The 27,938-nt window shown below is 44.1% G+C and overlaps 1 protein-coding gene across 1 annotated transcript in view; it reads right to left on the minus strand.

The window, feature by feature from the left end:
- Nucleotides 1–27,938, minus strand: part of LOC126100239 (protein still life, isoforms C/SIF type 2) — a 939,475-nt gene that overhangs the window by 150,540 nt on the left and 760,997 nt on the right. The window contains exon 6 of the mRNA XM_049910820.1: nt 18,560–18,817. Within this exon, the coding sequence (XP_049766777.1) occupies nt 18,560–18,817 (258 nt within the window). The remainder of the gene's footprint in view (nt 1–18,559; nt 18,818–27,938) is intronic.

Consider the following 27,938-nt stretch of genomic DNA (forward strand, 5'->3'; position numbering starts at 1 on the left):
GTCACGCCATGCAAAATAAATTTCATGTGTGACATAAAAATTTTATTATATCCCAAAGAAGCCGTATAACATATGAATAAAAGCCCTGTTCTCCAGAATCTGTGAGCGGGCAAGGTTCCCCTCTTCATTGGCCCCACTTCTTACAATTGCGGACGCCTATGTACAAGGATAAGATTTAAGTCTTACAAGGGGCACGAGCACGAAGGTTGGGAGGGAGGAGGTGGTTCGGGGCAGTTGCCACTAGTGAGAATTCATTTAGTTTACTAATATGAAAGAGGGCTTGTAACCTCAGCGCCCATATCTTAATGGGCTAAAATACGTTGAAAATTATCACAAAAATGACCTGAAAATATCCATAAATTGACGTAAACATTATACAACATCTATGCAAAGTGGGTTATAAAATGAATTAGAATACTGAAAGATTTTATAGGATGTCTGAACCGAAATTACAAAAAGGTTAATTAAATTAAAAATGGCTCTAAGCACTATGGGACTTAACATCTGAGGCCATCAGTCCCCTAGACTTAGAACTACTTAAGCCTACCTAACCTAAGGACATCACACGCATCACTGCCCCAGGTAGGATTCGAACCTGCGACAGTAGCAGCAGCGCGGTTCCGGAGTGAAGCGCCTAGAACCGCTCGACCACAGCAACCGGCAATTAAATTAAAATTGCTATGTTTTCCTTTAAGAAATCTCATGCTTTGAAGCTGTACGAAAATTACTGGATATCCCGGCCAATAAATGCCATACGATCATTACATTTCATCGGATAACATGTGCTTGTGGTTAGAAAATATTCAACATTTGCTGAAACAGCTGGAGCGTGCCCTTCGATATTTACCTTCATTATTAAAAAAAAAAAAAGAAAAAGTAAAAAGTAAAAGGAATCTAAGAAAATCTACACAAGACTGCCGATATTTCACAAATCGACATTACCTTTGGTATTATATCGATATAAATTATCGATAATTTCGTTTCAGTACCCATTTCTGGTACTATCAACAACGAAACAGTGACAAAATGCGGATGAACGATCAAATCACTGTATTTTCATCATACGAATACATTCTTGAGCAACTTTGCCGCGTATTTCCTAGAGGCACGTGCTCTTTTCGTTCTTGCTTACATCAAAAGAATGAATAGTCGTGTAATAAATGGATTTAAACGCAAATGTGTAAAGGAGTGAAGTAAAATCTTAAACATGGTAACATCCTTGAAAATTGAAATACAGAGGTGTGCAAAACGTTGATGAAACTTCGATCATACATAGAAAGAGCTGCTACAGTATAGTACAGAAGCGAACCGAAAAAAAAAGTAATCAGACGTACAGGAATGATGTATTTATTCAAAGACAATAATTACACTGAAATCTCCGCGGTGTGCGATGCTCTCCTGGACATTACAAATGGTTCTGAACACTATGGGACTTAACATCAGAGGTCATCAGTCCCCTAGAACTTAGAACTACTTAAACCTAACTAACCTAAGGATATCACACACATCCATGCCCAAGGCGGGATTCGAACCTGATACCGTACCGGCTAGCAGGACATTACAAAAGGCGGGACATGGTTCTTAATATGGAGTGTGATCAACACGTGCAGCAAGGCACAGGCAACGTGTTCCCATGCTGACAACGGAGTCTAGAAGGAATTCTTGTTGTTGGGCGTCCCATTCCTCAACCAGTATAGTTGACAACTGGTTGGTCGTTGGTGCATATGGGCGTGCTATTGTACGTCTACCCAATGCTATACCACACATACTCTTGTGGACATAAGTTGGGGAACGGATAGGCCATTCGATACGGGGAATATCTTCTTGTTCAAGGGCTCTTCCACCTGCGCTGTTCGATGCGGTCTTGATTTTTTTTTCCTTTTTTTGTCATACATAAAAATAAAGAACGCATCTCCGAAAAACGCACGCAGGGAAGAAGTGTAGTATCACAATTACATTGACTGGTGAATGTGCCGTGTTTAAAGATTTAGAGGTTAATACGCCGATGTAACATTATGCCTCCCCACATCATAACAACTGGAGTACCAAAAAGATCATGTTCGACAATGTTCCTGGGTGCGTGTTCCCACCTCTCATCATATGAAGGCACGTCCAGAATCAGTACTCAGTCTGAATCCGATTTCATCCAAAAGAGAACGCTACCCTACTTCTCGTTGGTCCAGTCCCTATGTTCTTCGCACTATTGCAAACTGAGCCGACGATAAACGGGTGCCATCGGAACACAACGTGCTGGTGGTCGGGCAAAGACACCTCCGCTATGCAATCGCCGTACTACCTCTGGAGCGTGAGATTGTGCGCCTTGCTGTCATGTTAAATGCGGTTGCAATTGCACCCATTGTGTGATGGGGGACCCTGCTTGCTTGTTGCACAATGTAGCGGTCACCTGGTGCTACAGCTGCCCTTGGTCGTCCACTTCTTCCCCTTCGGGCGCCAGAACCTGTGATTAGGAACGCTTCCCACGCTCATGAAACAATGCTATGAGCAGTACCAAACTCCTGGGCTTACGCTCGTCACATTTAGTCCTTCTTTCAGTGTCCCGCTTATCTTTCCTCGTGTGAAGTCGTCCAAACGAAGAATACGACCACAGTGCACGGTTACTGCTCGCTGATTGACACACAGTGTCTTTTTTCCGTTCGTTCAACTGCCACGTGTTGCGGCACCAGTACCGTTAGACGCTATAGTCAGGTAGACTTCACAGCACGTGACCTGCACCTTTCAGTGCGTGACTGGGAGACTTCTGACAACATCCTCTCGCCATTTTCATTCGTTTCCGTCGAGTAGTTAATATGTTATGTTACTTTTCTATATCGTCCTTAAATTCTTCAGAGTAGTACACAATACAGTATCCACATGAAGAAAAATGCAAAATTAATTTTACGTTCATAAACTAGAATATTTGGGATTTTATTACTTGTGAACTGTTCTGGAGGCAATGCCGATTCCTCGCACGCCTCTTGAAGACCTCGATGACAATGTCGTGCTGTACGACATACGACACATTCATTCTTGATCCAACTCCGTTATTCCTGTTTCGAAAACGTCGATTGTGCGCACGCCGGTGACGTGGAACGGGTGAGTCCATTTGCGCGGAGGTAAAGTAGGTATGTCAATAACGTGTGCTATTAGCGACAATAGTAGGTTCCATTGCATAGTGTCTCCACAACAGCGTTGCCACTATTTAAGTTCCATCCTACGTATATACACGACTTGGCTTTATATAGTAGTATAGATGCACATCAATGCATAGCTTTACCTACCCAGGTGTTGATTGATATGGTACGACGGTAACTGAAAATCATCGAGGTAATGATAGCTTAGATGCGATAGGTTGAAATTATAATGACTTGGAAGTGGGTGATCTAAACCCCTTAGCAGCCACAAGGGCCTCGTTCCTGTCACACGTCTCGAGGTTCTGAATGTGCCGGTTTCGAGACGTACCAAAGGAAAGACAAAAATTATTTCCCATCATTTGGTATCCCTGGAGGAACTCAGCGGCCGTACTGAAGTATGGGCGTGTAACGTTCGCTGCTAGGCTAAGTTCTGAAGCACTTGCAGCTACTGTATCTTGTCTGAAGCGCCCACTTGGTCCACGCATGCTCGAAAATGGGACCAATCAGTTACTCATTCGCAGTTGCTACACAACGTAATTGTAGAACACTGCTTTTAGGTGCTTTCAACGACGCTTTCACTGCAATGAAAGAATTTGACCAAGTTTAGAGAGTTGAATGTAACGTCCTACTTCTTTGTCCCAAACTGTTAATTCGAAACAAATTGTGTTCATTGCCTGGGCAGTGAGTGGATTTTATGGAAAGAAAACATCAAAAAAATTTTACGTGCTCAAACAGTTTTTACCGGCAGGGATACAATGTCTTGAGCCAGTACAGCTTATTATGGGATGGAATCAACAGAAAATAACGTACATAGCGAGAAAATGTAAAAACTGGGAACGTAAAAACAGGTTTTATATGTGTCGTCAGGTGCGGTTCTCCAGGTTTTCGGCGGATACTTGCAAATTCGTTTTTGCAATGTGTAGCTTGAGTCAGCACAAAGAAATGCTACTCATCTCATGTTTCATGCGATGCCTAGCATCGACGGAAAGCGTCGATTTGTTTCCTGTTACAAACAAAACAAACAAAATTGTTTTAACGGAGTGTTACATGCCCAGTTGATAGAGCGAGTCCAAATTAGTCTAGTGCTACATTCGTTTTATCGATATGGATTAACAACAAAAACACGATGAACAAGTGGCGCTCCAGCAGCAACTGGTATGCCGCTCGGGCCTGCACTAACCGCTATCGGGTTGCAACAGCGCTGCTCAATTGCTGCTAGAGTACTGGTTGTTCATCGTGCTTTTGTGCTCCTGTTTGTCTGCATCGACAAAACTAATATCGCACTAGACTAATTTGAGATCCCTCTATCAAATGGGCTCGTAAAACTCCGTTTAAAAAAAGACGAAAAACATTTTGTTTGTAACGGGAAACAAATCGACGCTTTCCGTCCACTGGGCGTCATATGAAACACTTGATGAGCAATATTTCTTTGCGATGAGTCGAAATAGACATTGCACAAACGAAACTGCAAGTATCCGCCGAAACATCAGAGAAAATGTGCCTGATGAATCTTAGGAGGGACGCACTATAGAGGGTGAGGTAGCTAGGACAGGTAGATATAACCAGAATGAATAAATATATTGAGGTGGGATTTTTAGCAAGTTATAGCGGACAATAAGGCGAATTTCTTGATGTTCGCGAATAATTTTTATCTTTATAGTGACCGAATTACGACACCGACTTTGTTTTTTTCTACTGGAACTGTATAGTCGTACTTTTCGCTGTGGGATTTGAAAGAAGCTTCTAAGCACTTCAACAACATAACATATATGGGACGATCAAACAGTCTCAAGACAACAGCGCCGAAAACCAATGTCCCGCCGCCAGGACAAGAGGTTTGACAAACGTCTATCCTATTATAGTAAATGCAAGCAAACATGAATATATTTCTGAGAAGACTGTGGGAAAACCGGAACAGAATAGTATCGAAGCATTTGAGGTGTGGTGCTATAGACGAATGTTGAAAAGTAGTTGGACTAATAAGGTAAGGATTGAGGAGGTTCTGCGCAAAACGGAGAGGAAATGAATATATGAAAAACAAACACTGGCAATAAGAAAAGACAAGATGGTAGGACATCTATTAAGACATCAGGGAACAACTTCCGTGATACTAGAGAGAGCTGTAGAGCGCACGAACTGTAGAGGAAGACAGAGTTTGGACTACATCCACCAAATAATTGAGGACGTAGGCTGTAAGAGCTACTCCGAGATATCTGAGATGAAGAGATTGGTACAGGAGGGGAATTCGTGGTGGGCCGCATCAAACCAGTGAGAAGACTGTTGACGAAAAAAATAAATAAATAAAAAATAAAGGCATGTAGCTCTGGTACGGCTCGTCTGTTTATCACGGCTGCCATACTAAGTGTTCAAAACGATGACCTTGAGTATGGCTACACTCTGTAAAGTGCTTCTGGAGAACAGTACCGCACGTTGAATTTCATCTGGAGTGAACGGCAGCACAGGCCCTTGTTATAAGGCATTTCATAGCTTCGGGAGTCGTCGGTGTTTCCTAATAGAACTACTGTTCTAATTTTCGCCACAAATAAAAGTATAGATGGAAGAATTATATTTGGTAAGTGTGCAGACCATTTTGCGTGTCCTGAACGACCGTTCCAATGTCCTTCAAATGTTTTCTTGAAAGGGTCTGCCATTACATGTGCGGAAAAGGAGGGACATCCGTCATGTTGGAGCACACTGACTGCCTTGTGTCAAATGGGATACCTTCCAATAACTGCGGGAGCAGCATATCTTACGAACTCTAGAGAACTTAGTCTATTTAGATTCCCGTCAGTTGAGCAGCGACCAAAGGCGCGGCTCTTGAAAAACAGGCATTTAACGTTGAGAGACCAAGAGCGTTGTTTTTATCCATTTCTTTGAGTCAACGCAGATTTTCAACTCACAGTTAGTGCTTACTGCGAAGACTGACTTGCCCATGGTTTGTAAATGACGATTTTTTCCTTAAGCAAAATTTTGCATAGATATGCTGCACCACTTTGCCCTTTTCGTAGATAACATTCGAAGAACTCTAATTTTGGAAGTCACTACCATGAAGCTATAGATGCAGCGAAATGTGAATAGGATGACGTGCGATCGAATGTAACATTCACATAACACTAGTTTCGCTGATCCCTCTAGTGCTTCCGAGAGGCCTCTTAGTGACATTTGGCTTGTGTGTTACTGCCGCTAAAACGTTTGCTTCATTTCTTTCAGCAGCTGTCCTTCCTCTTCACTGGCGTATTTTATCCTTCACACTTTCAGCTTTTCGAAATTTTTTAAATTATGTTTTGAAAAACAGGTCGTGGAGTGCTTGACACGAGTTTGATACTCTTCAGCACTACTCAATCGCTCCGCTGCTATAATACGCTCAACGAAAAAAAGACCTACGCAGTACGAAGGAATTACCCGAATGGGACGGCATTCGGTAGATGTGATGTAATGTACAGACAAACAAAATGATTATAATTTCAGAAAAATAGTACGACTATTCAACAGAAAGAGCATCAAAAATTGAGCGTGTTGGTCCACCTCTGACCTTTATGCAAGCAGATTGGTAGAGTTGTCAGATGTGCTCCCGAGGTATATCGTTGCATATTCTGTTCAACTGGCTCGTTAAACCGTCAAAATCCCGAGCTAGTTAAAGGGTCCTGCTCGTAATGTTCCAAACGTTCTCAATTAGTGAGAGATGCGGCGACCTTGCTGGCAAAGATAGGGCTTAGCAAGCACGAAGACGAGCAGTAGAAATTCACGTCGCGTGCTGGTGGGCGTTATCTTGCTGAAATTTAAGACCAAGACGGTTCGCTATGAAGAGCAATAAAACGGGGAGTAGAACATCGTCGATGTACCTCTGTGCTGTAAGCCTGCCGCGGATGACAGCCAAAGGGTTGCTGCTATGAAAAGAAATGGCACCCTATGGCAGTGGATACACCGGTTCCCGTCAGATCACCGAAGTTAAGCGCTGTCGGGCGTGGCCGGCACTTGGATGGGTGACCATCCGGGCCGCCAAGTGCTGTTGCCAATTGAGGAGCTACTCGACTGAATAGTAGCGGCTCCGGTCAAAGAAAACCATCGTAACGACCGGGAGAGCGGTGTGCTGACCACACGCCCCTCCTATCCGCATCCTCAGCTGAGGATGACATGGCGGTCGGATGGTCCCGATGGGCCAATTGTGGCCTGATGACGGAGTGCTCTCTCTCTATGGCACTCTAGACCATTCAGTTCTTCAGGTTACTGAACCTTATGGTAGGAGACAGTTAGGTTGGCATCCCACAGCTGTCAGTGGCGTCTCCAGACACGTCTTCTCAGATCATCGGGGTTCATTTTGAAGCAGGATTCATCAGTGAAGGCAAATCTATGAATGCACGGTGTCTGGTCTTTCGGACATGTCCGAAATTTAACAGACACCAAGTTAGACCTGCAGCTGTGATACATATTATGAAAGCTGAATCGGGGGAGGGGGGCAAGGAAAGTAAAGGAGCTAATAATATTAGGTGCATCGGGACTCTGTGCGAAATCAACGGCAACGAGTGAAAATGTGTGCCAGACCGGTACTCGGATCTGCGATCTCCCGTTGACTGGTAAGTCACGTTAACCACTTTGCTACCCGTACACACTGTTTACTGCAAATGTGCGGACTATCTTGGGTTGGGTTGAGTCGGGGGAAGAGACCAAACAGCGAGGTCATCGGTCTTATCGGATTTGGGAAGGATGAGGATAGAAGTCGACAGCGCCCTTTCAAAGGAACCATCCCAGGATTTGCCTGAAGCGATTTAGGGAAATCACGGAAAACCTAAATCAGGATGGCCTGTCGCGGGATTGAACCGTCGTCCTCCCGAATGCGAGTCCAGTGCGTTAACCACTGCGCCACCCCGCTCGGTTCGGACTGTCTTGGTAAGCTCTCTGGCCATCTAACATTCGCACTTTGCGTCACCTACCCACATTCCGCGTCCACGTCCTCCACCCTCCATTTTGATTCCCACTGGAGGCCGAACGTAATTGTGCATCTGTCCTGAAAGTTGTGGATTTATTGACCTGATAATGCACTTTATGAAACATGTGCCTTTAGCAGGTAAAGACCTTGTTTGAAACTGAAAGTAACGGCACACTCACTGCGTCTCTATTTCATCTAATCATTTACGAATCTCTCGTTATACCTAGGATTTTGTGTCACAGTAATCTAATGCACTTTATCGAGAAATTTACAAACTTAAGAGTACCTTTACTACAGTGGTTAGAACTGCTAATGCCAGAAACTAATATGTATCTTTAACACTATCAAATTAGATTCGATTAATGTCGTCTCAAATATAAACAGAGAAATACAGAGACAGGGAGTCGAGAGCGAAGGTTCAGTCACACTGCTCATTTCCCTACCTTGTAAGCAGCGGAGCGTCTGTACGATTCCCTTAGAGAGAGCTATGGTTGTGACTTCTAGAAGCCGTAAGAGTTGTACTGCGCACAAGTCCTCCCTCCCCTCCCCCCCCAGTCCCTTCCGCCCCTCTGGAGCCAACCAACATTTCAAGGCTCAGTCTTATGGCTAGCTACTATTTGTTTGCAGAACAACACTCAGCATTAACAGTTCCACATAAGTTGACTATCGGTATTCAAGTTCACGTGGAAGATATTCAAAATGTTTCCTAATAATTTAAACTCCGTAACATGTTATCCAAAGATATACTGTATTGTACACTGATGGAAAAATGATATCACCAAAAGATAATTAACGTAGAGTCATGAAATCTGGGGAATACATTTGTTTAAGTAACATAGCCTATGTAAGTGATTAACATTGTAAGATCACAGGTTAATGTAAGCGCGAGATAAACCATTGCAGATGTGAAATGCTGGTATATTATTAACCGGTGTAAGGCCGGCGGCACACGAACCGTGCATCCGAGCGTTGAGTGTGGTGAGTTTCTGACGTCATACCGTGGAATAGCACGTTCGGGAGTCTTTCCGAACGTGCAGAGCAATGTCTAGCATGCCAGATTTCTGAGCGTGCGGCTGAGCGTTGACCAATCAGATGGCACAACGCCATGTACGTCACATGTACGCCATCTCCCTTCAGCATCGAGCTGTGAGGCGCCATATTGGCATTCAGTTGTTGTCTATAAATATATATGTCGTTTCTGAGCACCAGCAAATTGAGGATCACTCGAAAACCCGTTGTTAACTGTGTGATTCGTTGCAATAAAATAATGAGAGACATCATATTCGTGGCAAAAGAATTATTGTAACTTGCGTATTATGGGAGTGTGTCATTTGAAAGTAGCGGCACACTGAGGCTCTTACGAAAAACACATAGTCCTTGGTACAATTTTCTATAACTAAATTTCAGTTAGTAACATAGCTACTATTAAAGCATTTAGCAAGTGTCAACATAGTAGAATTGTTGTCACTTTAGCGTAGTGAGTAGTGTTTACGATTCATGAGAAGTTTATTGTATTGCACACTGATAGAAAAAATGAGATCACCAAAAGACAAGTAACGTAGAGTCATGAAATCTGGGGAATACATTTGTTTAAGTAACATATGTAAGTGATTAACATTGTAAGATCACAGCTTAATGTAAGCGCGAGATAAACCATTGCAAATGTGAAATGCTGGTATATTATTCACCGGTGTAACCGGCAGATCGTTGAATGCAAACATGCAAACGTGTCTGCATTGTGTTGCACAGTTTGTGGGATGGAGTTCCCTGGCTATTGCACTTGGTCGGTCAATACAGGGACGGTTAATGCTGTTTGTGGATGACATGAGTGGCAGCACAACAGGTGGAATCATCAGACTGGCGTACAGATTTGCAGTCAGGGTGTGTGGCATAGCCGCGAGAGTACTCCTGCTGTCGTACGAAATAGCACTGCGGACCATAACTCCAGTTTTAGGTCCAGTGCGTCTAGAACGCAGGCAGGCCGGTTTCAGTCCTTCAACTGGCCTCATTTTGACCAACACATGGCAGAACCAACTTTAATCAGCAAACACAACAGACTTCTACCACGGGTCGTCGTTTGACACTACTGAAGTCGCAAATGGCGATGGTTTGGAGTCAGTGGAATTCACGTTGGAGGGCGTCTGCTCGGAGGTGTCCTTCAGGTAACTGAATTGTAACAGTTCGTTGTGTCACAGTGGTGCCAACTGCTGCTCAAATTGCCGCTGCAGATGCGGTACGATGAGGCAAAGTCATACGCCGAACACGATGGTTTTCCCTCTCGGTAGTGCCACGTGGAATTCCAGAGTCCGGTCTTTTTCCTACCATACATTCTCCTGGCCACCGCTACCAGTAATCATGTTCAGTGGTTACATTCCTCCGAGTCTTTTGCAGTATCGCTGAAGGAACATCCAGCTCGTAGCCCGGTTACACGACCTCGTTCAAACTCAGTGAGTTGTTGACAATGACGTCTTTATCGCCTCAAAGGCATTCTTGACTAACGTCAACTGGAATTCTAAAATCCTGAGTATGCTGCAAACTGCGCATGTGCAGAAGAGCAGGTTGGTACGGCTCCCTTAGTCTCAGCTAAAGTTGAGACTTCTTGAAACCCGTAAGAGCAACAATCCGTAGAGACCATGTCCCCAGAGGTACAAGGAGTTAAAATACTGAGTATGCTACAAACTGCGCACGTGCAGAATTGGTGTCGTTCGTTAACGCTCTACTCATGCGACGCTCTCACCTATCACAAGAAATGGATTTGATGCTTTTGTGTCTCCGTAATCTTTATTTTCCAGTCTACTTTATTTTCGTGATGTACTGCAAAGTTTGCATGCGGATGTGATACTTTCCTACTAGTGTCTTCCCACAACAGATATTAAATAAATGACAGAAAATGGGTAATTAGGTTTTACATTATTTATACAAAGAAAAAGTTTACACGGTGTATAAGTAAGACTGTGAACAGATAAATGTTTTTTAATAAAAACTGTTTCATCAGTGAAAAAGTCAGTTGTACTGAACTACAAAAAATTTTTTTGATGCTACTTGACCCTTTGAAAGAAAACAGGACGCAAACAATACAGTAAAAGGGCACTGCCTTCTAAATATTACTCGATGTGTTTGAATGTATATTTTGTCTTGAACAAATAAATATTAAAGTACTGAAACTACCTTCCAAATTTTATTCTACATATTTGAATGTATATATTGTCTTGAACAGATAAAGGTGGAAGTTTTGAAACGTTCGGACGATACTTTTGGTATTGTTTCAATTCTCCACAGTGTGAAGAATTTTCCATACAGCCTTTCCCAAGAAATTTTAACTATGCATTTTGCTTTGGTCATTAATAAATTCCATTGTCACTGCTAGTTCAGGTTGAGGTTTGTATAAAAAGGTGGTCCCTCATAATCTTACTCTCGCCATTCGCGTGCCAAACTACGTTAACAGACGGCAAGAAGTTTCGATGGTAATGCATAAGCAAAATCCACCGCTCGCGACAGGAGAGTCAGTGGATTTAACTAGCCACGATTCGTGTGACAAGGAGACTGCTCCTATTCGTCATCACTGATTTCTTCCGTATTTATGGTATATGCAGAGCTTGCCTAGAAATAAAAGTGACAAAAGGGAGAGCTCCAGCTGGCTAAGCATCCGTAGAGAGCAGGATTTTTAGCGCCGTTTGGCCGAGGATTGGACGATTTATGTTACAGTGGTTCCCAGACCGCGGTTGGTGCAATAAAAGGGTACAGAAAGGTAACCGGCTGGTTGTGGAGTCGAGTCACTATTTGGAAATTTTCGTTGTTTTCAATTTTTACGTTATTTACATTGTAAATGAACCGAAATAATGCTCAATGTATTGCATTTATTAATGTTTTCATAACAGGTTTGAAAGGGAAAATTTGGGACTACAAATAAATAGCCAAAAAAGGATTGTACTTAAGCGTCCACGAGGACTCTGCAAACAACTTTCCAAGAAGGGGCTGTAATTAAAGTGTTCGATCAAAAAAGTTATTCGAGAATTCTCACTCTCTGAGGTCAATCTAAATACTCTTTTTAACGTCGCCTATAATAAAACATTGACATTCGTATGTTCCTTTCCATGTTGCCGGTAACAATCGACTTATAACCGAACCCTGAACCAGCGAGGGGCAAAAGTGGTCCTTGGGAACCAACTGGATATGAACACAAAAAGCCATTCGTATGCAGTGCAGTATGCTATAGCCCTTCCCAGAAAATAATCTCCATCACTCTACCTATACCCACAAGAGAGTAGTGTCTTATTTGAACAGAGAATACGAAAAACCGTAGACGAGCGCGTGGCAAAATAAAAGCGTCTCGTCATTTCTTCATCAAAATAGGGAAAACATACAAGAACCTTAATGAAGCCCTACATGCAGGAGAAGCATGAAAAGCACCCCAGCACAAATTTTGGAGGGACAAATGGTTATACTAAAAGCAAAAATCGAATTTTGGCGAAAATGCTTAATAATCAAGAACAGGAGAAATTATTTGATGACGACACGTCAGAGGAGTACCAACTGATAGAATGGAAAAGAGGAAGACATGTATAAAATATCGAGCATCAAAGACACGAAAAATGGTGTGTAAGTGCACCCAAGTACGTGGCCAGCCAATATAGTAGGAAAATGTGCGTCGATTGTACAAAAGTTCTCCGAATTAATACTTTCAGTGCGTTACTTTCTTTTGCATTTTCTGAGGTGTCTCCTTTATACTCGTGAATTTAGTGACTGGTGTCATAATATTTCTACATTTACATTTATATCTATGCTCTGCAAACCACCGTGAGATGCATGACAGTGTCTACGCCCCATTGTGCTAGTTATTAGGGATTCTTCCTGTTGCATTCACGTATGCTGACCGGGAAGAATGATCGTTTGGATACTTCTGTGCGTGCAGTAATTACTCTAATCTTATCTTCACAGTCCCTATGTGATCGATACGTAGAGGGTTGTAGATATCCTATCCCTAGAGTAACTATTCTAAACTGGTTCTTGAAACTTTGTTAATAGACGTTCTCGGGATAGTTTACGTCTGTCCTCAAGAGTCTGTCAGTTCAGTCCCTTCATTATAGTCATAGCATACTACGTTTATTCGCTTTGTGAAGTGGAAAATTTTACATTTCTGAACATTTAGTGCAAGTTGCCAAGCTCTGCACAACGTTGATATTTTATCAAGATCTGATGTATATTTAAGCAGCTTCTTTCAGATAGTACTTCATTATAGATAACTGAATCATCTGCAAAAAGCCTGACTTAACTATTAATATTGTCTGCAAGGTCTCTGACATACAATATTGAATAGTAAGGGTCCCAACACACTTCCCTGGGGTACACCCGAAGCTACTTCTACATCTAACTCTCCATTCAAGATAAGATTCTGTGTCTTCCCTACCAAAAAGTCATCAATCCAATCACAAATTTCACTTTATACCCCGTATGATCGCACTTTTGACAATAAGCGACGGTGCGGTACTGAGCTATTTCTCTCAATAAATGACTATACATACCACGTTTTGCGTTTATTTTGCATAATGTAATAAACGATGTCTTAATAAGCCCTGAATAGTATTGTATTCAGTTATGCGAGGGTTGTTCGGAAAGTACGGAACGATCGGTCGTGAAATAGAATCTACAATGGAAATCAAAACTGTTTTCTTTGCACATATAGCTACACCTTCCAGGTACTTCTCTACATAGTCACCAAATTTCCAACACCATCGTCATAGAAGGCAGCCGCGTGTGCTTTCCGATAATTCTCTACGCTGGTCTATAGCGCGTAGCCTGCGCCCAAGTGTTGTCTTCGTATCCAGTGTTTCATGTGAACAGAGAAGATACTCAGGACGAGGCAATTTGGGCTGTGTTGTGGGTGATCGAACACTTCCCATCGAAAAGGCTGCAGGAGCGTCTTCACTGCCCCTGCAGAGTGCGTCTGGGAATTGCCATGAAGAAGGAAGTGCGTGGCAGTTGTGTTAGGTGGGCTGCGTTCATTAAGGCGAAGTCTCTCAGCGGGCCCTCATACTTGTCGGGAGACATTGTTGTTCTAGGCATCTTTACTCGCGCACAGTGCGCTCGCAACTGAAAAGAGCGTGTTGATGCGATCGACGGTCATACTAGAGACACTGCCCAAAACGTCTGTGAAAAGCCTCGTCGTATTTTCACAGTGGTTTCCATTTCGCGACGGACAGTTCCTCACTTTCCGAATAGCGTTCGTACAATGAAGCACCAAGGAAACTGGTATAGGCACGCGTATTCAAATACAGAGACATGGAAGCGGGCAGAATACGCCGCTGTGGTCGGCAACGTCTCTGCAAGACAAAAAGTGTCTGGCGCAGTTGTTAGATCGGTTACTGCTGTTACAACGTCAGGTTATCAAGATTTAAGTTAGACTGAACGTGGTGTTATAGTCGGCACACGAGCGATGGGATACAGCACCTCAGAGGTAGTGATTAAGTGGGGATTTTCTCCAACGACCATTTCACGAGTGTACCGTGAATATCAGGAAACCGGTAAAACATCAACTCTCTGACATTGCTGCTGCCGAAAAAAGATCATGCAAGAATGGAACCAACGTCGACTGAATAGAATCGTTCAACGTGACAGAAGTGCAATCCTTCTGCAAATTGCTGCAGATCTTAATGCTGGGCCATCAACAAGTGTCAGCTTGTGAACTATTCAACGAAACATCATCGATATGGGCTTTCGAGCCCGAAGGCACACTTGTGTACCCTTGATGACTGCACGACAGGAAGTTTTACGCTTGGCCTGGGCCCGCCGACACCGACATTGGACTATTGATGACTGAAAACATGTTGCCTTGTCGTACGAGTCTCGTTTCAAATTGTATCGAGCGGATGGACGTGTACGGGTATGGAGACAACCTCATGAATCCATAGTCACTGCATGTCAGCAGGAGACTGATGAAGCTCGTGGAGACTCTGCAGTGGTGTGGGGCGCGTGCAGTTGGTGTGATATGGGACCCCTGATACGTCCAGATACGATTCTGATAGGTGACACGTACGTAAGCATCCTGTCTGATGACTTGCATCCATTCATGTCCATTGTGCATTCCATTGGACTTGGGCAATTCCAGAAGGACAACGTGACACTCCCCATGCTACTGCTACAAAGTGGCTCCAGGAACACACTTCTGAGGTTAATCACTTACGCTCACCACGAAACTCCCCAGACATGAGCATTATTGAGCATATCTGGGATGCCTTGAAACGTGCTATTCGGAAGAGATCTCCAACCCCCAGTACTTCACACAGCCTTCCGAAATGCCTTCACAAAGAAGACAAAGTAACTATTCCAGAATTAGAATCGAGAACATGTGCCAACATAATGTAGAAATAAATATCCTCGGAGTAGTGAAGCAACTTAAACCACTTAATAAAAGCAAGTCTTCTGGTCCAGACTATACCAATTAGGTTCCTTTCGAAGTATGCTGATGCTCCATACATAACAATCGTATACAACCGTTCGCTCGACGAAAGATACGTACCCAAAGACTGGAAAGTTGCACAGGTCACACCAATATCCAGGAAAGGTAGTAGGACTAATCCACTAAATTGCAGGTCCATATCGTTAACGTCGATATGCAGCACGATTTTAGAACATATATTGAGTTCGATCATTATGAATTACCTCGAAGAAAACTATCTATTGACACACAGTCAACATGGGTTTAGAAAACATATTTCTTGTGAAACACAACTAGCTCTTTATTCACATGAAGTTCTGAGTGCTATTGATAAGGGATTCCGTATTTCTGGATTTCCGGAAGGCTTTTGACACTGTACCACATATGCGGCTCGTAGTGAAATTGCGTGCTTATGGAATATCGTCTCAGTTATGTGACTGGATTTGTGATTTACTGTCAGACAGGTCACAGTTCGTAGTAATTGACGGAAAGTCATGAAGTAAAACAGAAGTGATTTCTAGTGTTCCCCAAGGTAGTGTTATAAGCCCTTTGCTGTTCCTTATCTATATAAACGTTTTGGGAGACTATCTGAGCAGCCGTTTATCGACTAATAAAGCCCTCAGAAGACCAAAACAAACTGCAAAACGATTTAGAAGATATATCGGAATGGTGCGAAAAGTGGCAGTTGACCTTAAATAACGAAAAGTGTGAGGTCATCCACATGAGTGCTAAAAGGAACTCAAACTTCGGTTACACAACAAATCAGTCTACTCTAAAACCCGTAAATTCAACTAAATACCTAGGTATTACAATTACGAACAACTTAAATTGGAAGGAACACATAAAAATGTTGTGGGAAAGGCTAACCAAAGACTGCGTTTTATTGGCAGGACACTTAGAAAATGTAACAGACCTACTAAGGAGACTGCTTACACTACGCTTGTCCGTCGTCTTTTAGAGTACGAGTACTGCTGCGCGGTGTGGGATCCCTACCAGATAGGACTGAAGGAATACATCGAAAAAGTTCAAAGAAAGGCAGAACGTTTTGCATTATCGCGAAATATGGGAGAGAGTGTGACAGAAGTGATACAGGATTTGGGATGGACATCATTGGAAGAAAGGCGTTTTTCGTTGCGACGGAATCTTCTCACGAAACTTCAATCACCAACTTTCTACTCCGCATGCGAAAATATTTTGTCGACAGCGACCTACATAGGGAGGAACGATGTCCAAGACAAAATAAGGGAAATCAGAGCTCGTACGGAAAGATATAGGTGTTCGTTCCTTCTGCGCGCTATACGAATTGGAATAATAGAGAATTGTGAAGGTGGTTCGATGAACCCCCTGCCAGGCATTTAAATGTGATTTGATTTATAGTAGTGTCACGGAATAGTAAAGAGTTGGAAACGTGGAATATTGTCAAAGTTTCGTTGCCAATGCCGAGAGCCAGAGGCAGTAGGTTAGCCAAGAGCTAAGAGGATTGCACATGTATGGAATGTGTCGTCACGCAGGGGCAATGGCCTGGTTACACACAACAGGCGAGAGAGAATTGCTTAGCACGCGGGTTTGTGTCAGACGGAGACTTTCGCAGAGTGCAAGACAGAGGTATAGCGTCAGCTGTACTGCATTTCACAACTTCGTGTAAGTCTGCCATAACAACACGTAACTCTGTCGCAAGAACACCTAAGGGGCGAGTACGACAGACGAATCAGCAGTATAAATGGAACGAAAGCGTTCATTACAAACGAGCATGACGTCAGGACGTCGCTCGTGATTCCTTTAAATACGCCAGCTTTGATAGCAACAGGGCACTCGCAGTTAGACTTGTAGTTAGATGTGTACTGGGTCACTGCGTAGCGCTCAGCTCGGTGATCGACATGTTAATCTTTATTAAGGAGATGTTGCAGTAAGGGCGGCCCATCCAGCAGCAGACGTGAGGGGACAGTACCAGCTCTGGTCTTCTCTGCTGCCGGTGTCAATCATCAACCCAGGATTAGCAGACATCATGGCAGACTCGCTCGCCGCCAATGCTTACCACATCAGTGAGCCGTCGTCGAGATCGTGCGGGGCCTAGGCCCTGTGCATCCGCCGTCACAACCGGGTGAGCCGACGACGCTGGGGGACTGCAGCCCGTTCCGCCCGTCCACCGCGGACGAGCCACCGGGAGGAGCAGGGAAGAAGACGGGATGGGATAGAGTACACTCCGCACTACGAGAACGCCTCTCGTGCCGACAGCGCCGGGACTCCAACCCGGAGCCATCTACGCACAGCGGCTTGCCGAGCCGGCCGGCCAGCCGAGCGCCACCAGCCACGCGCGGCCGAAGTACGAAGTGAGGACATTCCTCCGCTACGCCACAGCACGCGGCGCTGCGCTAGCGAGACTGTGCGGCCCGGATCTGGTGTCATCGCTACGAGTCGGCGAGGACTCGGGGAAGATCGTTGATATCACCGAGCCACATTGTACTCGGCAGGAATAAAGGTGTTACGAATTAATAATGTTTCTTTGGCGTTTCTGACGCGTCGACAGTCATTTCCTAGCATCCTGAAAACTGGAGAGGTCACCGCTCGGCCATCCAGTCCACCGTAGGTGACCGGGACCACCGGGGCGCCTACAGTATCCGTGTAGATGTAGATGTACTCTTACGGGTTTATGGACGACCCTGTGGGATTCGTGGTGTCAGTTCCCTCCAGAATATTAATCGAGTCCTTCCCGTGTCGTGTTGCGGGGCCCTAGACGATATTAGTTATATCACTTTCTTTGGCTCTTCAGTGTAAAATGAAATAGGTGACTATTCACTTAATTTTTGTCAGGTAATGTGGAGGTAAGTGATAAAACATTTTACAAAGTCTATGAGACCGCATGTTTCTATTTACGCAAATTTAAGAGATGTTAATGATTATGTATGATCTGCCCCTGGCAGGGAGTAACATATCAGCCAGTGTGCGAGGAGAGAGACAAAGAAGCGGTGCTTTAGGCTAGGCTAGGCTAGGCTAGGCTAGACTATGCTATGCTAGGCGGCGTGCTCGCCTGTAGGAGAGTGAAAAGAAGGCGGGACAACCTCTGACCTGGTTGTCGGGCAGCGCGACCTTGACGCTCTTGTCCTGGTCGTCGCGAGACGAGAGCTGCAGCGAGCGGCGCGACGAGCCCGAGTTGGAGCGCGACAGCATGGGCGGCCGGCGCTTGGTGGCTCCGCGGCCCGCCAGCAGGTTGTTCAGCAGCGACGGGCTGCGCGCGCAGATGAAGGCGTGGAACGACGACACCGTGAACACGCCCAGCTTGTTCAGCGTGTTCTTCGTCGCGCGCGACACGTGCGTCAGCAGGCTCTGCACAGCGCACGCGCACACGTGTACACTCACTCACCGATCCTGTTGCAACGTACTGAGCGCGCACTCCACCGAGGCACCTTGGGCGGTGGTTCATGTGGTTTAATATAATACTTCAAAGATCCGCCTCAGTTGCGAAAAGTTAATGGTCTTTACCCAGGTTTCAGCTAGAGTAATCTACCCTTCTTCACAAGCATAAAATAAACTAATGCAGAAAAAACTCGTTTAACCGTCACTCTTTAAACCGTCAGTTTCTGTTAACCGTCACTGCTGTAACAGCATGATGTTGTTGTTGTTGTTGTCTTCAGTCCTGAGACTGGTTTGATGCAGCTCTCCATGCTACTCTATCCTGTGCAAGCTTCTTCATCTCCCAGTACCTACTGCAACCTACATCCTTCTGAATCTGCTTAGTGTATTCATCTCTTGGTCTCCCCCTACGATTTTTACCCTCCACGCTGCCTTCCAATACTAAATTGGTGATCCCTTGATGCCTCAGAACATGTCCTACCAACCGATCCCTTCTTCTGGTCAAGTTGTGCCACAAACTTCTCTTCTCCCCAATCCTATTCAATACTTCCTCATTAGTTATGTGATCTACCCATCTAATCTTCAGCATTCTTCTGTAGCACCACATTTCAAAAGCTTCTATTCTCTTCTTGTCCAAACTATTTACCGTCCATGTTTCACTTCCATACATGGCTACACTCCATACAAATACTTTCAGAAATGACTTCCTGACACTTAAATCTATACTCGATGCTAACAAATTTCTCTTCTTCAGAAACGCTTTCCTTGCCATTGCCAGTCTACATTTTATATCCTCTCTACTTCGACCATCATCAGTTATTTTGCTCTCCAAATAGCAAAACTCCTTTACTACATTAAGTGTCTCATTTCCTAATCTAATACCCTCAGCATCACCCGACTTAATTCGACTACATTCCATTATCCTCGTTTTGCTTTTGTTGATGTTCATCTTATATCCTCCCTTCAAGACACCATCCATTCCGTTCAACTGCTCTTCCAAGTCCTTTGCTGTCTCTGACAGAATTACAATGTCATCGGCGAACCTCAAAGTTTTTATTTCTTCTCCATGGATTTTAATACCTACTCCAAATTTTTCTTTTGTTTCCTTTACTGCTTGCTCAATATACAGATTGAATAACAATGGGGAGAGGCTACAACCCTGTCTCACTCCCTTCCCAACCGCTGCTTCCCTCTCATGTCCCTCGACTCTTATAACTGCCATCTGGTTTCTGTACAAATTGTAAATAGCCTTTCGCTCCCTGTATTTTACCCCTGCCACCTTTAGAATTTGAAAGAGAGTATTCCAGTCAACATTGTCAAAAGCTTTCTCTAAGTCTACAAATGCTAGAAACGTAGGTTTGCCTTTCCTTAATCTTTCTTCTAAGATAAGTCATAAGGTTAGTATTGCCTCACGTGTTCCAGTATTTCTACGGAATCCAAACTGATCTTCCCCGAGGTCAGCTTCTACTAGTTTTTCCATTCGTCTGTAAAGAATTCGTGTTAGAATTTTCAGCTGTGGCTTATTAAACTGATTGTTCGGTAATTTTCACATCTTCAGTAGATTGTTCGGTAATTTTCACATCTGTCAACACCTGCTTTCTTTGGGATTGGAATGATTATATTCTTCTTGAAGTAACAGAATGCTCTAAGGTGCAGTGACGCGTTCGCTTTGTTTATTTACTCTATTTTAGTGGGAAGTGAATGTACCCGCCCGCCGTTGAATGGTACATAAAATATGACCTTCAGTTGACGTGCTAGCACATCTCCCCCTTTTCTTGTCTTTGTCTCACTTGTGAGTCAACAATCACCACTGGATCGGTTTCCAGTTGTGGCGAGAACACTGTAATTGTCGCAGTGTATCTAGCGGGCTGTGCCGTGTTACGTGTTTTCCACTTGAAAAGCTTTATTGACTAATATTTTACACTACCGTATTTAGTGCAGGTGTGAGTGATACAGTGACTTGATAAAATGTCTGAAAAACGTAAACGTGTTGTTTTAGGACTTAATCAAAAACTTGAAATTATAAAACGCTTAAGAAAGGGCAAAACTGCGACAAGTGTAGCGCTGATTTATGGTATTGGAAGAACAACAGTTAACGATATAAATCGTGATGCTGATAAAATAGAACAACATGTGTCAACAATGCAGAGCATGGATGGAGATGTGCGAACGAGAAAGACAATGAAACCTGCAAAATATGATGAATTGGACACTGCAATGTACCGATGGTTTATACAAGCAAGAAGTCAGCGGATTCCACTTTCAGGGCCTATAATAATGGCCAAGGCTGTGAAATGAACAACAAACTCGATGGCGACTCGTCTTTTAAAGCAAGTATCGGATGGCTCGACAAGTTTAAATTTCGTCATATCATTCGCCAACTTGATATCAGTGGAGAAAAACTCAGCGCGGATAGCTCTGTAATTGCTGAGTTCCGGGAACAATTTAAAGAAAAAAAGACTGAATTGAATCCTGTTAGGGAGCAAGTTTACAATTGTGATGAAACAGGGCTTTATTGGAACCCTTTACCACAAAAGATGTGGTGTCACCGCCAGACACCACACTTGCTAGGTGGTAGCCTTTAAATCGGCCGCGGTCCGCTAGTACACGACGGACCCGCGTGTCGCCACTGTCAGTGATTGCAGACCGAGCGCCGCACACGGCAGGTCTAGAGACACGTCCTAGCACTCGTCCCAGTTGTACAGCCGACTTGCTAGCGAAGCTACACTGACAAATACGCTCTCATTTGCCGAGACGATAGTTAGCATAGCCTTCAGCTACGTCATTTGCTACGACCTAGCAAGGCGCCATTTATCTTTTGCTGGTTATCTTAATAAGCCTGTACCGTCAGACCGATGTTCACCAATTATGGAATAAAGTTAAGTATTACTTCAACTACGTACTTCATTTGCTACTATAATTTCCGTTAACTGTTCCAGACCTCACGCCAGTCTGCGTGAGCTTGCACGCGTGCATTTCGGCCTCCTCTAGCTATACGGTGTTGGCTCTTCTGCCAACACATCAAAAGACATCAGCATCACTCTCTGAAAAAGCTGCTCCAGGTTTCAAAGTACAAAAATGCAATAAATAGTTTTATTTGCTATTACAATCGTCTTTAATTTGTTTTCGCTCCGAAATTTTATTATAGTACTGTGAGAGTGACATGTGTCTATACATAAAATAATTGATTGAGGCTATGTTTGGGAGGAATACAGTGTTTCTGTTATCCGTCTATTCGCTCAACCGTCACGACCACGGTCCCGAAGATAACGGTTAATCGAGTTTCCACTGTACATGCCAGAATAAGGCACGGTCAAACATAAAAAGCTAAAGTACTGTGGTACCATGTCAAGCTACGTTACTTAGCTGAGGAACAGCCTCAGCCCCACTTCATGGGAAGGGGTCGGTTAGCTGCAGACGCTGCTGGAGTTCCAACGCAGCGTCCGTGGCTAACCGACCCATTCCCATGAAGTGGGGCCGGGGCTGTTCCTCAGCTAATCAACGCAGCTTGACATGGTACCACGGTACTTTAGCTCTTTGTTTGACCGTGCCTTATTCTGGCATGTGTTAGTTTATTTTATGCTTCCGAAGAAGGCTAGATTACTCTAGCTGAAACCTGGGTAAAGACCATTAACTTTTCGCAGCTGAGGTGGATCTTTGAAGTATTAATTTATCACAGTTGCTGACAGGGCTGCAACATGGTAAAAATTCTTTGTTTAATTTAAGCTACCAGTTTTCAAAGAGAAAAAACCGTGGCACTTATGGTTTACCTAACTTCATTACCACACTTACACTTACCTTTATTGTTAGTTAACGTGGTATTCTGAAACTGACAACAGGCATATGCCGCAGCTGAAAATTCCATAGTAAAAATGTACGAGACGCGTCCACAAAGTGAGTTTACCGATGTTATAAAATTACCAAATATGCAGCAACCAGTCGCAAAATCATGTTTTATTTATTCACTTTTTCCGATGTTGTTTCCTTTATAGTAGACGTATTTGGCCGTGAAAATCACGCATGAGCAACAGATCTATGACGCGACAATCAACTGTCTGCCGAACAGGTCCCGTCTGTTGCCAGTACCACGGCAGCAGCCCCGAAATGGCGTCCCTTATCCGTTCTCCCGCCCTCTTTGAGGCTCGGTCATTTCTTCAAGCACAAAATATAGCACCCATCGATATTCACCTTCAGCTCTGTCAGGTCTACAGGCAAAACATCATATGCAAACAGGTGATGCGTTGCTGATGAAGGATTTTTCTCGAAAGTCGTCAAAGTATCCATGACGAAGAGCGCAGTGGCGACCGTTCCTCATCAATGATTACCTGGCTGAGCTGGTGCGGCAGCGCACTCTAGAGAACCGTCGCTTCACGATTACGGAGCTCAGCAGTCATTTTCCGCAGATATCGCAATCATTGTTGCATGAAATTGTCACCAATCCCCTGCTGTTCAAGAAATAGTGCGGCAGGTGAGTGTCAAAAAATCGAACAGGGAAACTCACTTTCGGGATGTGTCTCGGATCTTCGTTTTGTGGTTTTGAAAGGAGCAAGTAGGTACATTTCATAAAAATAAAATTATTTTCTTCAGAAATAAAAAAGACTGATACATACTTTTTCATTGTAATAGCTTGGATGTATTTTCTCTAATGTTTAGTCACTTACTAGGTTGTTAGTTACTAAAACTTAATATTTCTCTTGACTGCAGACCGCTAGACAACCGGTCATACATGCCAAACAATACTCAATAAGTACTGCTAACATACGCCCCATCGCTTACATTCTTGACAAAAGTGACTTCCATATGGCTGCAGTCCCGTTGGGAAAAATGGTTTAAGCGATACCTTCTTTGGTTTTGTTTTTATTTGTATCGAGACCCATAAAGCGGAAGGTAAAAAAGTCAGAGGCGATGGTAGGTAATACATCTCTCTTCTCAACATATTTCTTACTCTTTCTTTAGGCACGATACGATTTAAACTAAATGCGGTAGGCCTATAGGGACTTTTGTGAATATTAAATAAATGAGAATTATTACTGCACGCATTTTGTTTCTCGATTGAAAACTAGGACAATTACGTGTCCAGAATTGTTTTCTCGGGGCACCAAGACATTTATGCCAAAAACGGCACTGCTGCGGAAAAACTGGGAAGCCAGGTCAGCATAGATTTAAGTGAAACCATTTTTTTTATTATTGTCACTTCTCCGTTCGTCATTTCCTACAGTGAATTTTTGTTTCAGTTATGTACATAAACCATGAAAATTTTATGCTCTTAAGACATAGCTCATCAATTAGACTTAGACTTTCTCTCTCTCTCTCTCTCTCTCTCTCTCTCTCTCTCTCTCACACACACACACACACACACACACACACACACACACACACACACACACACACAGTGCATTCCAGAATGAATAGTCAATATTCAAGGATATAACACGAATGACCATTCCAAGCAAAAATGTTTAGTAAACATGGGTACTAAAAAGCATACCTTAAGAGCTATAAGCAGTTCTGCATATCGATACTGTGAAACAAATCACTTCTACAGCAAGCTCTTTGCCTTCAGTATTTTGGGAGGAGGTAGTACGAATCAAAACAAGAAAAAATTGTCTGATAAAACGAATACCTTAAGAGGTATTAGCACTTGCTCAGTAGAAGGGATGTGTTTTGCACTAGCGAAGACGAACAAGATCTTAAGGTATGTACTTTAGAGCCCAATTTTACTGAACTCCTCTTTCTCGCTTTGGTTCACGCTACCACTACTCAAAATATTGGAAGCAAAGAGGTTGCAGTAGAACAGATTTGTTCCACAGTATCGAAGATGAAGAAGTTCTCATATGTCTTAAGGTAGGCATATACCTTTTAGAGCCATGTTTACTACACTTCTCTCCTTGCTTAGAATGATCGTTCCTATCATATCCCTGAAAACTGCTCATTCCTCCCGGTACGCGCTATATACAGTTGATGTTTCGGCAGATATTTGCAATTTCATTTTTGCAGTTCACTGCTCACCACGCGCTTCATGCGACGTCCAGTGTCGACAGAAAGCGTCGTTTTGTTTCCAGTTACGATCAGAATTATTTTTAAAGCAGAATTTTAAATGTCCATTCGATAGAGCTGTCCCAAATTACTGTAGTGCGTCATTCGATGTATATATATATATATATATATATATATATATATATATATATTAATAGGGACAATTAAACACAAGGAATAAATATACTATGTGATCAAAAGTATCCGGACACCCACAAAAACAAACGTTTTTCATATTAGGTGCGTTGTGCTGCCACCTACTGTGAGTTACTCCATATCAGCGACCTCAGTAGTCACCGAGCGGGGTTGCGCAGTGGTTAGACCCTGGACTCGCATTCGGGAGGACGACGGTTCAATCCCGCGTCCGGCCATCCTGATTTAGGTTTTACGTGATTTCCCTAAATGACTCCAGGCAAATGCCGGGATGGTTCCTCTGAAAGGGCACGGCCGACTTCCTTCCCAATCCTTCCCTAATACGATAAGACCGATGACCACGCTGTCTGGTCTCATTCCCCAAACCAACCAACCAACCAACCTCAGTAGTCATTAGACATCGTGGGAGAGTAGAATGGGGTGCTCCGCGTAACTCACGGACTTCGACGTAGACAGGTGGTTGGGTGTCACTTGTGTCATAGGTCTGTACGCGAGATTTTCACACTCCTAAACATCCCTAGGTCCACTGTTTCCGATGTGATAGTGAAGTGGAAACGTGAAGGGACACGTACAGCACAAAAGAGTACAGCCGACTTCGTCTGGCCGGTCTATGTGGCCGAGCGGTTCTAGGCGCTTCAGTTCGGAACCGCGCTGCAGCTACGGTCGCAGGTTCGAATCCTGCCTCGGGCATGGATGTGTGTGATGTCCGTAGGTTGGTTAGGTTTAAGTAGTTCCAAGTATAGGGGACTTATGACCTCAGATGTTAAGTCCCATAGTGCTCAGAGCAATTTTGAGCCTCGTCTGTCGTCTGACAGAGAACGCCAACACTTGAAGAGGGTCGCAATGCGTAATAGGCCGACATCTATTCAGACTATCACACAGGAATTCCAAACTGCATCAGGATCCACTACAGGTAGTATGACAGCTAGACGGGAGGTGAGAAAACTTCGATTTCATGCTCGAGTGGCTGCTCATAAGCGACACTTCACGCCGGTACATGCCAAATGACGCTTCGCTTGGTGTAAGGAGCGTTAACATTGGACGATTGAACAGTGTAAAAACGTTGCGTGGAGTTACGAATCACGGTACACAACGTGGCGATCCGATGGCAGGGTGTGGGCATGGCGAATATTCGGTGAACATCTGCCAGCGTGTGTAGCGCCAACAGTAAAATTCGGAGGCGGTGGCATTAAGATGTGATCGTGTTTTCCATTGAGGGGTCTTGTACCCCTTGTTTTTTGCGTGGGACTATCATTGATGTTTTGAACACCTTGCTTCCCACTGTTGAAGAGCATTTCGGGTAAGATGAATTACATCTTTCAACACGATCAAGCACCTGTTCATAATGCACGCCTGTGGCTGTGTGGTTACACGACAATAACATCCCTATAATGGACTGGCCTGCACAGAGTCCTGACCTGAATTCAACAGAACACCGACTTCGTGCCAGGACTCACCGACCGACATCGATACCTCTCCTCAGTGCAGCACTCAGTGAAGAATGGGCTTCCATTCCCCTAGAAACCTTCCAGCACCTTATTGAACGTATGCCTGCGAGAGTGGAAGCTGTCATCAAGGCTGAGGATAGGCCAACACCATATTGAATTCCAGCATTACCCATGGAGGGCGCCACTACTTGTCTTTTCAGCCACGTGTCCGGATAGTTTTGATCACATAGTGTAGTAGTCCAGCAGCGACCGAATAGCTTTGCTGCAAGGCAGTAGTAGTCAGCGCAGACCAGGATGCCGCCGTTGGAGTACTGGTTATTCTTCGTGTTTTGCTGTCCCTGTTAATATATACCAATACAACGAATGTCGGACTAGACTAATCTCACACCGCTCTACCGAATGGGCAGGTAAAATCCCGTTTCTAAAAACAAACAGACGCTTTCTGTCAACAGTAGGAGTCGCATGACAGACATCATGAGCAGCATTTGTTTGGGCTAAATCCACCTGCACATCGCAAAAACCAAATTGCAAATATATGTCGAAATACCAGAGAAAATGAATCGGACGTCTCGTAGGAGATCCATCCGGATTATTGTTGCCTTTCCCCTATATTACACAACTGGCCATTAAAATTGCTACACCACGAAGATGAATTGCTACAGGCGCGAAATTTAACCGACAGGAAGAAGATGCTGTGATATGCAAATGATTAGCTTTTCAGAGCATTCACATAATGTTGGCGCCGGTGGCAACACCGACAACATGCTGACATGAGGAAAGTTTCCAACCGATTTCTCATACACAAACAGCAGTTGACCGGCGTTGCCTGATGAAACGTTGTTGCGATGCCTCGTGTAAGGAGGAGAAATGCGTACCATCACGTTTCAGACTTTGATAAAGGTCAGATTGTAGCCTATCGCGCTTGCGGTTGATCGTATCGCGACATTGCTGCTCGCGTTGGTCGCGGTCCAATGACTGTTAGCAGAATATGGAATCGGTGGGTTCAGGAGGGTAATACGGAACGCCATGCTGGATCCCAACGGCCTCGTATCACTAGCAGTCGCGATGACAGGCATCTTATCCGCATGGCCGTAACGGATCGTGCAGCCACGTCTCGATCCCTGAGTCAACAGATGGGGACGTTTGCAAGACAACAACCATCTGCACGAACAGTTCAACGACGTTTGCAGTAGCATGGACTATCAGCTCTGAGACCATGGCTGCGGTTACCCTTGACGCTGCATTACAGATAGGAGCGCCTGCGATGGTGTTCTCAACCACGAACCTGGGTGCACGTATGGCAAAACGTCATTTTTTCGGATGAATCCAGCTTCTGTTTACAGCATGATGATGGTCGCATCCGTGTTTGGCGACATCGTGGTGAACGCACATTGTAAGCGTGTATTCGTCATCGCCATACTGGCGTATCTCCCGGCGTGATGGTATGGGGTGCCATT

Source organism: Schistocerca cancellata, chromosome 9 (genome assembly GCF_023864275.1).
Source record: "Schistocerca cancellata isolate TAMUIC-IGC-003103 chromosome 9, iqSchCanc2.1, whole genome shotgun sequence".
Taxonomy (NCBI): Eukaryota; Metazoa; Arthropoda; class Insecta; order Orthoptera; family Acrididae; genus Schistocerca; species Schistocerca cancellata.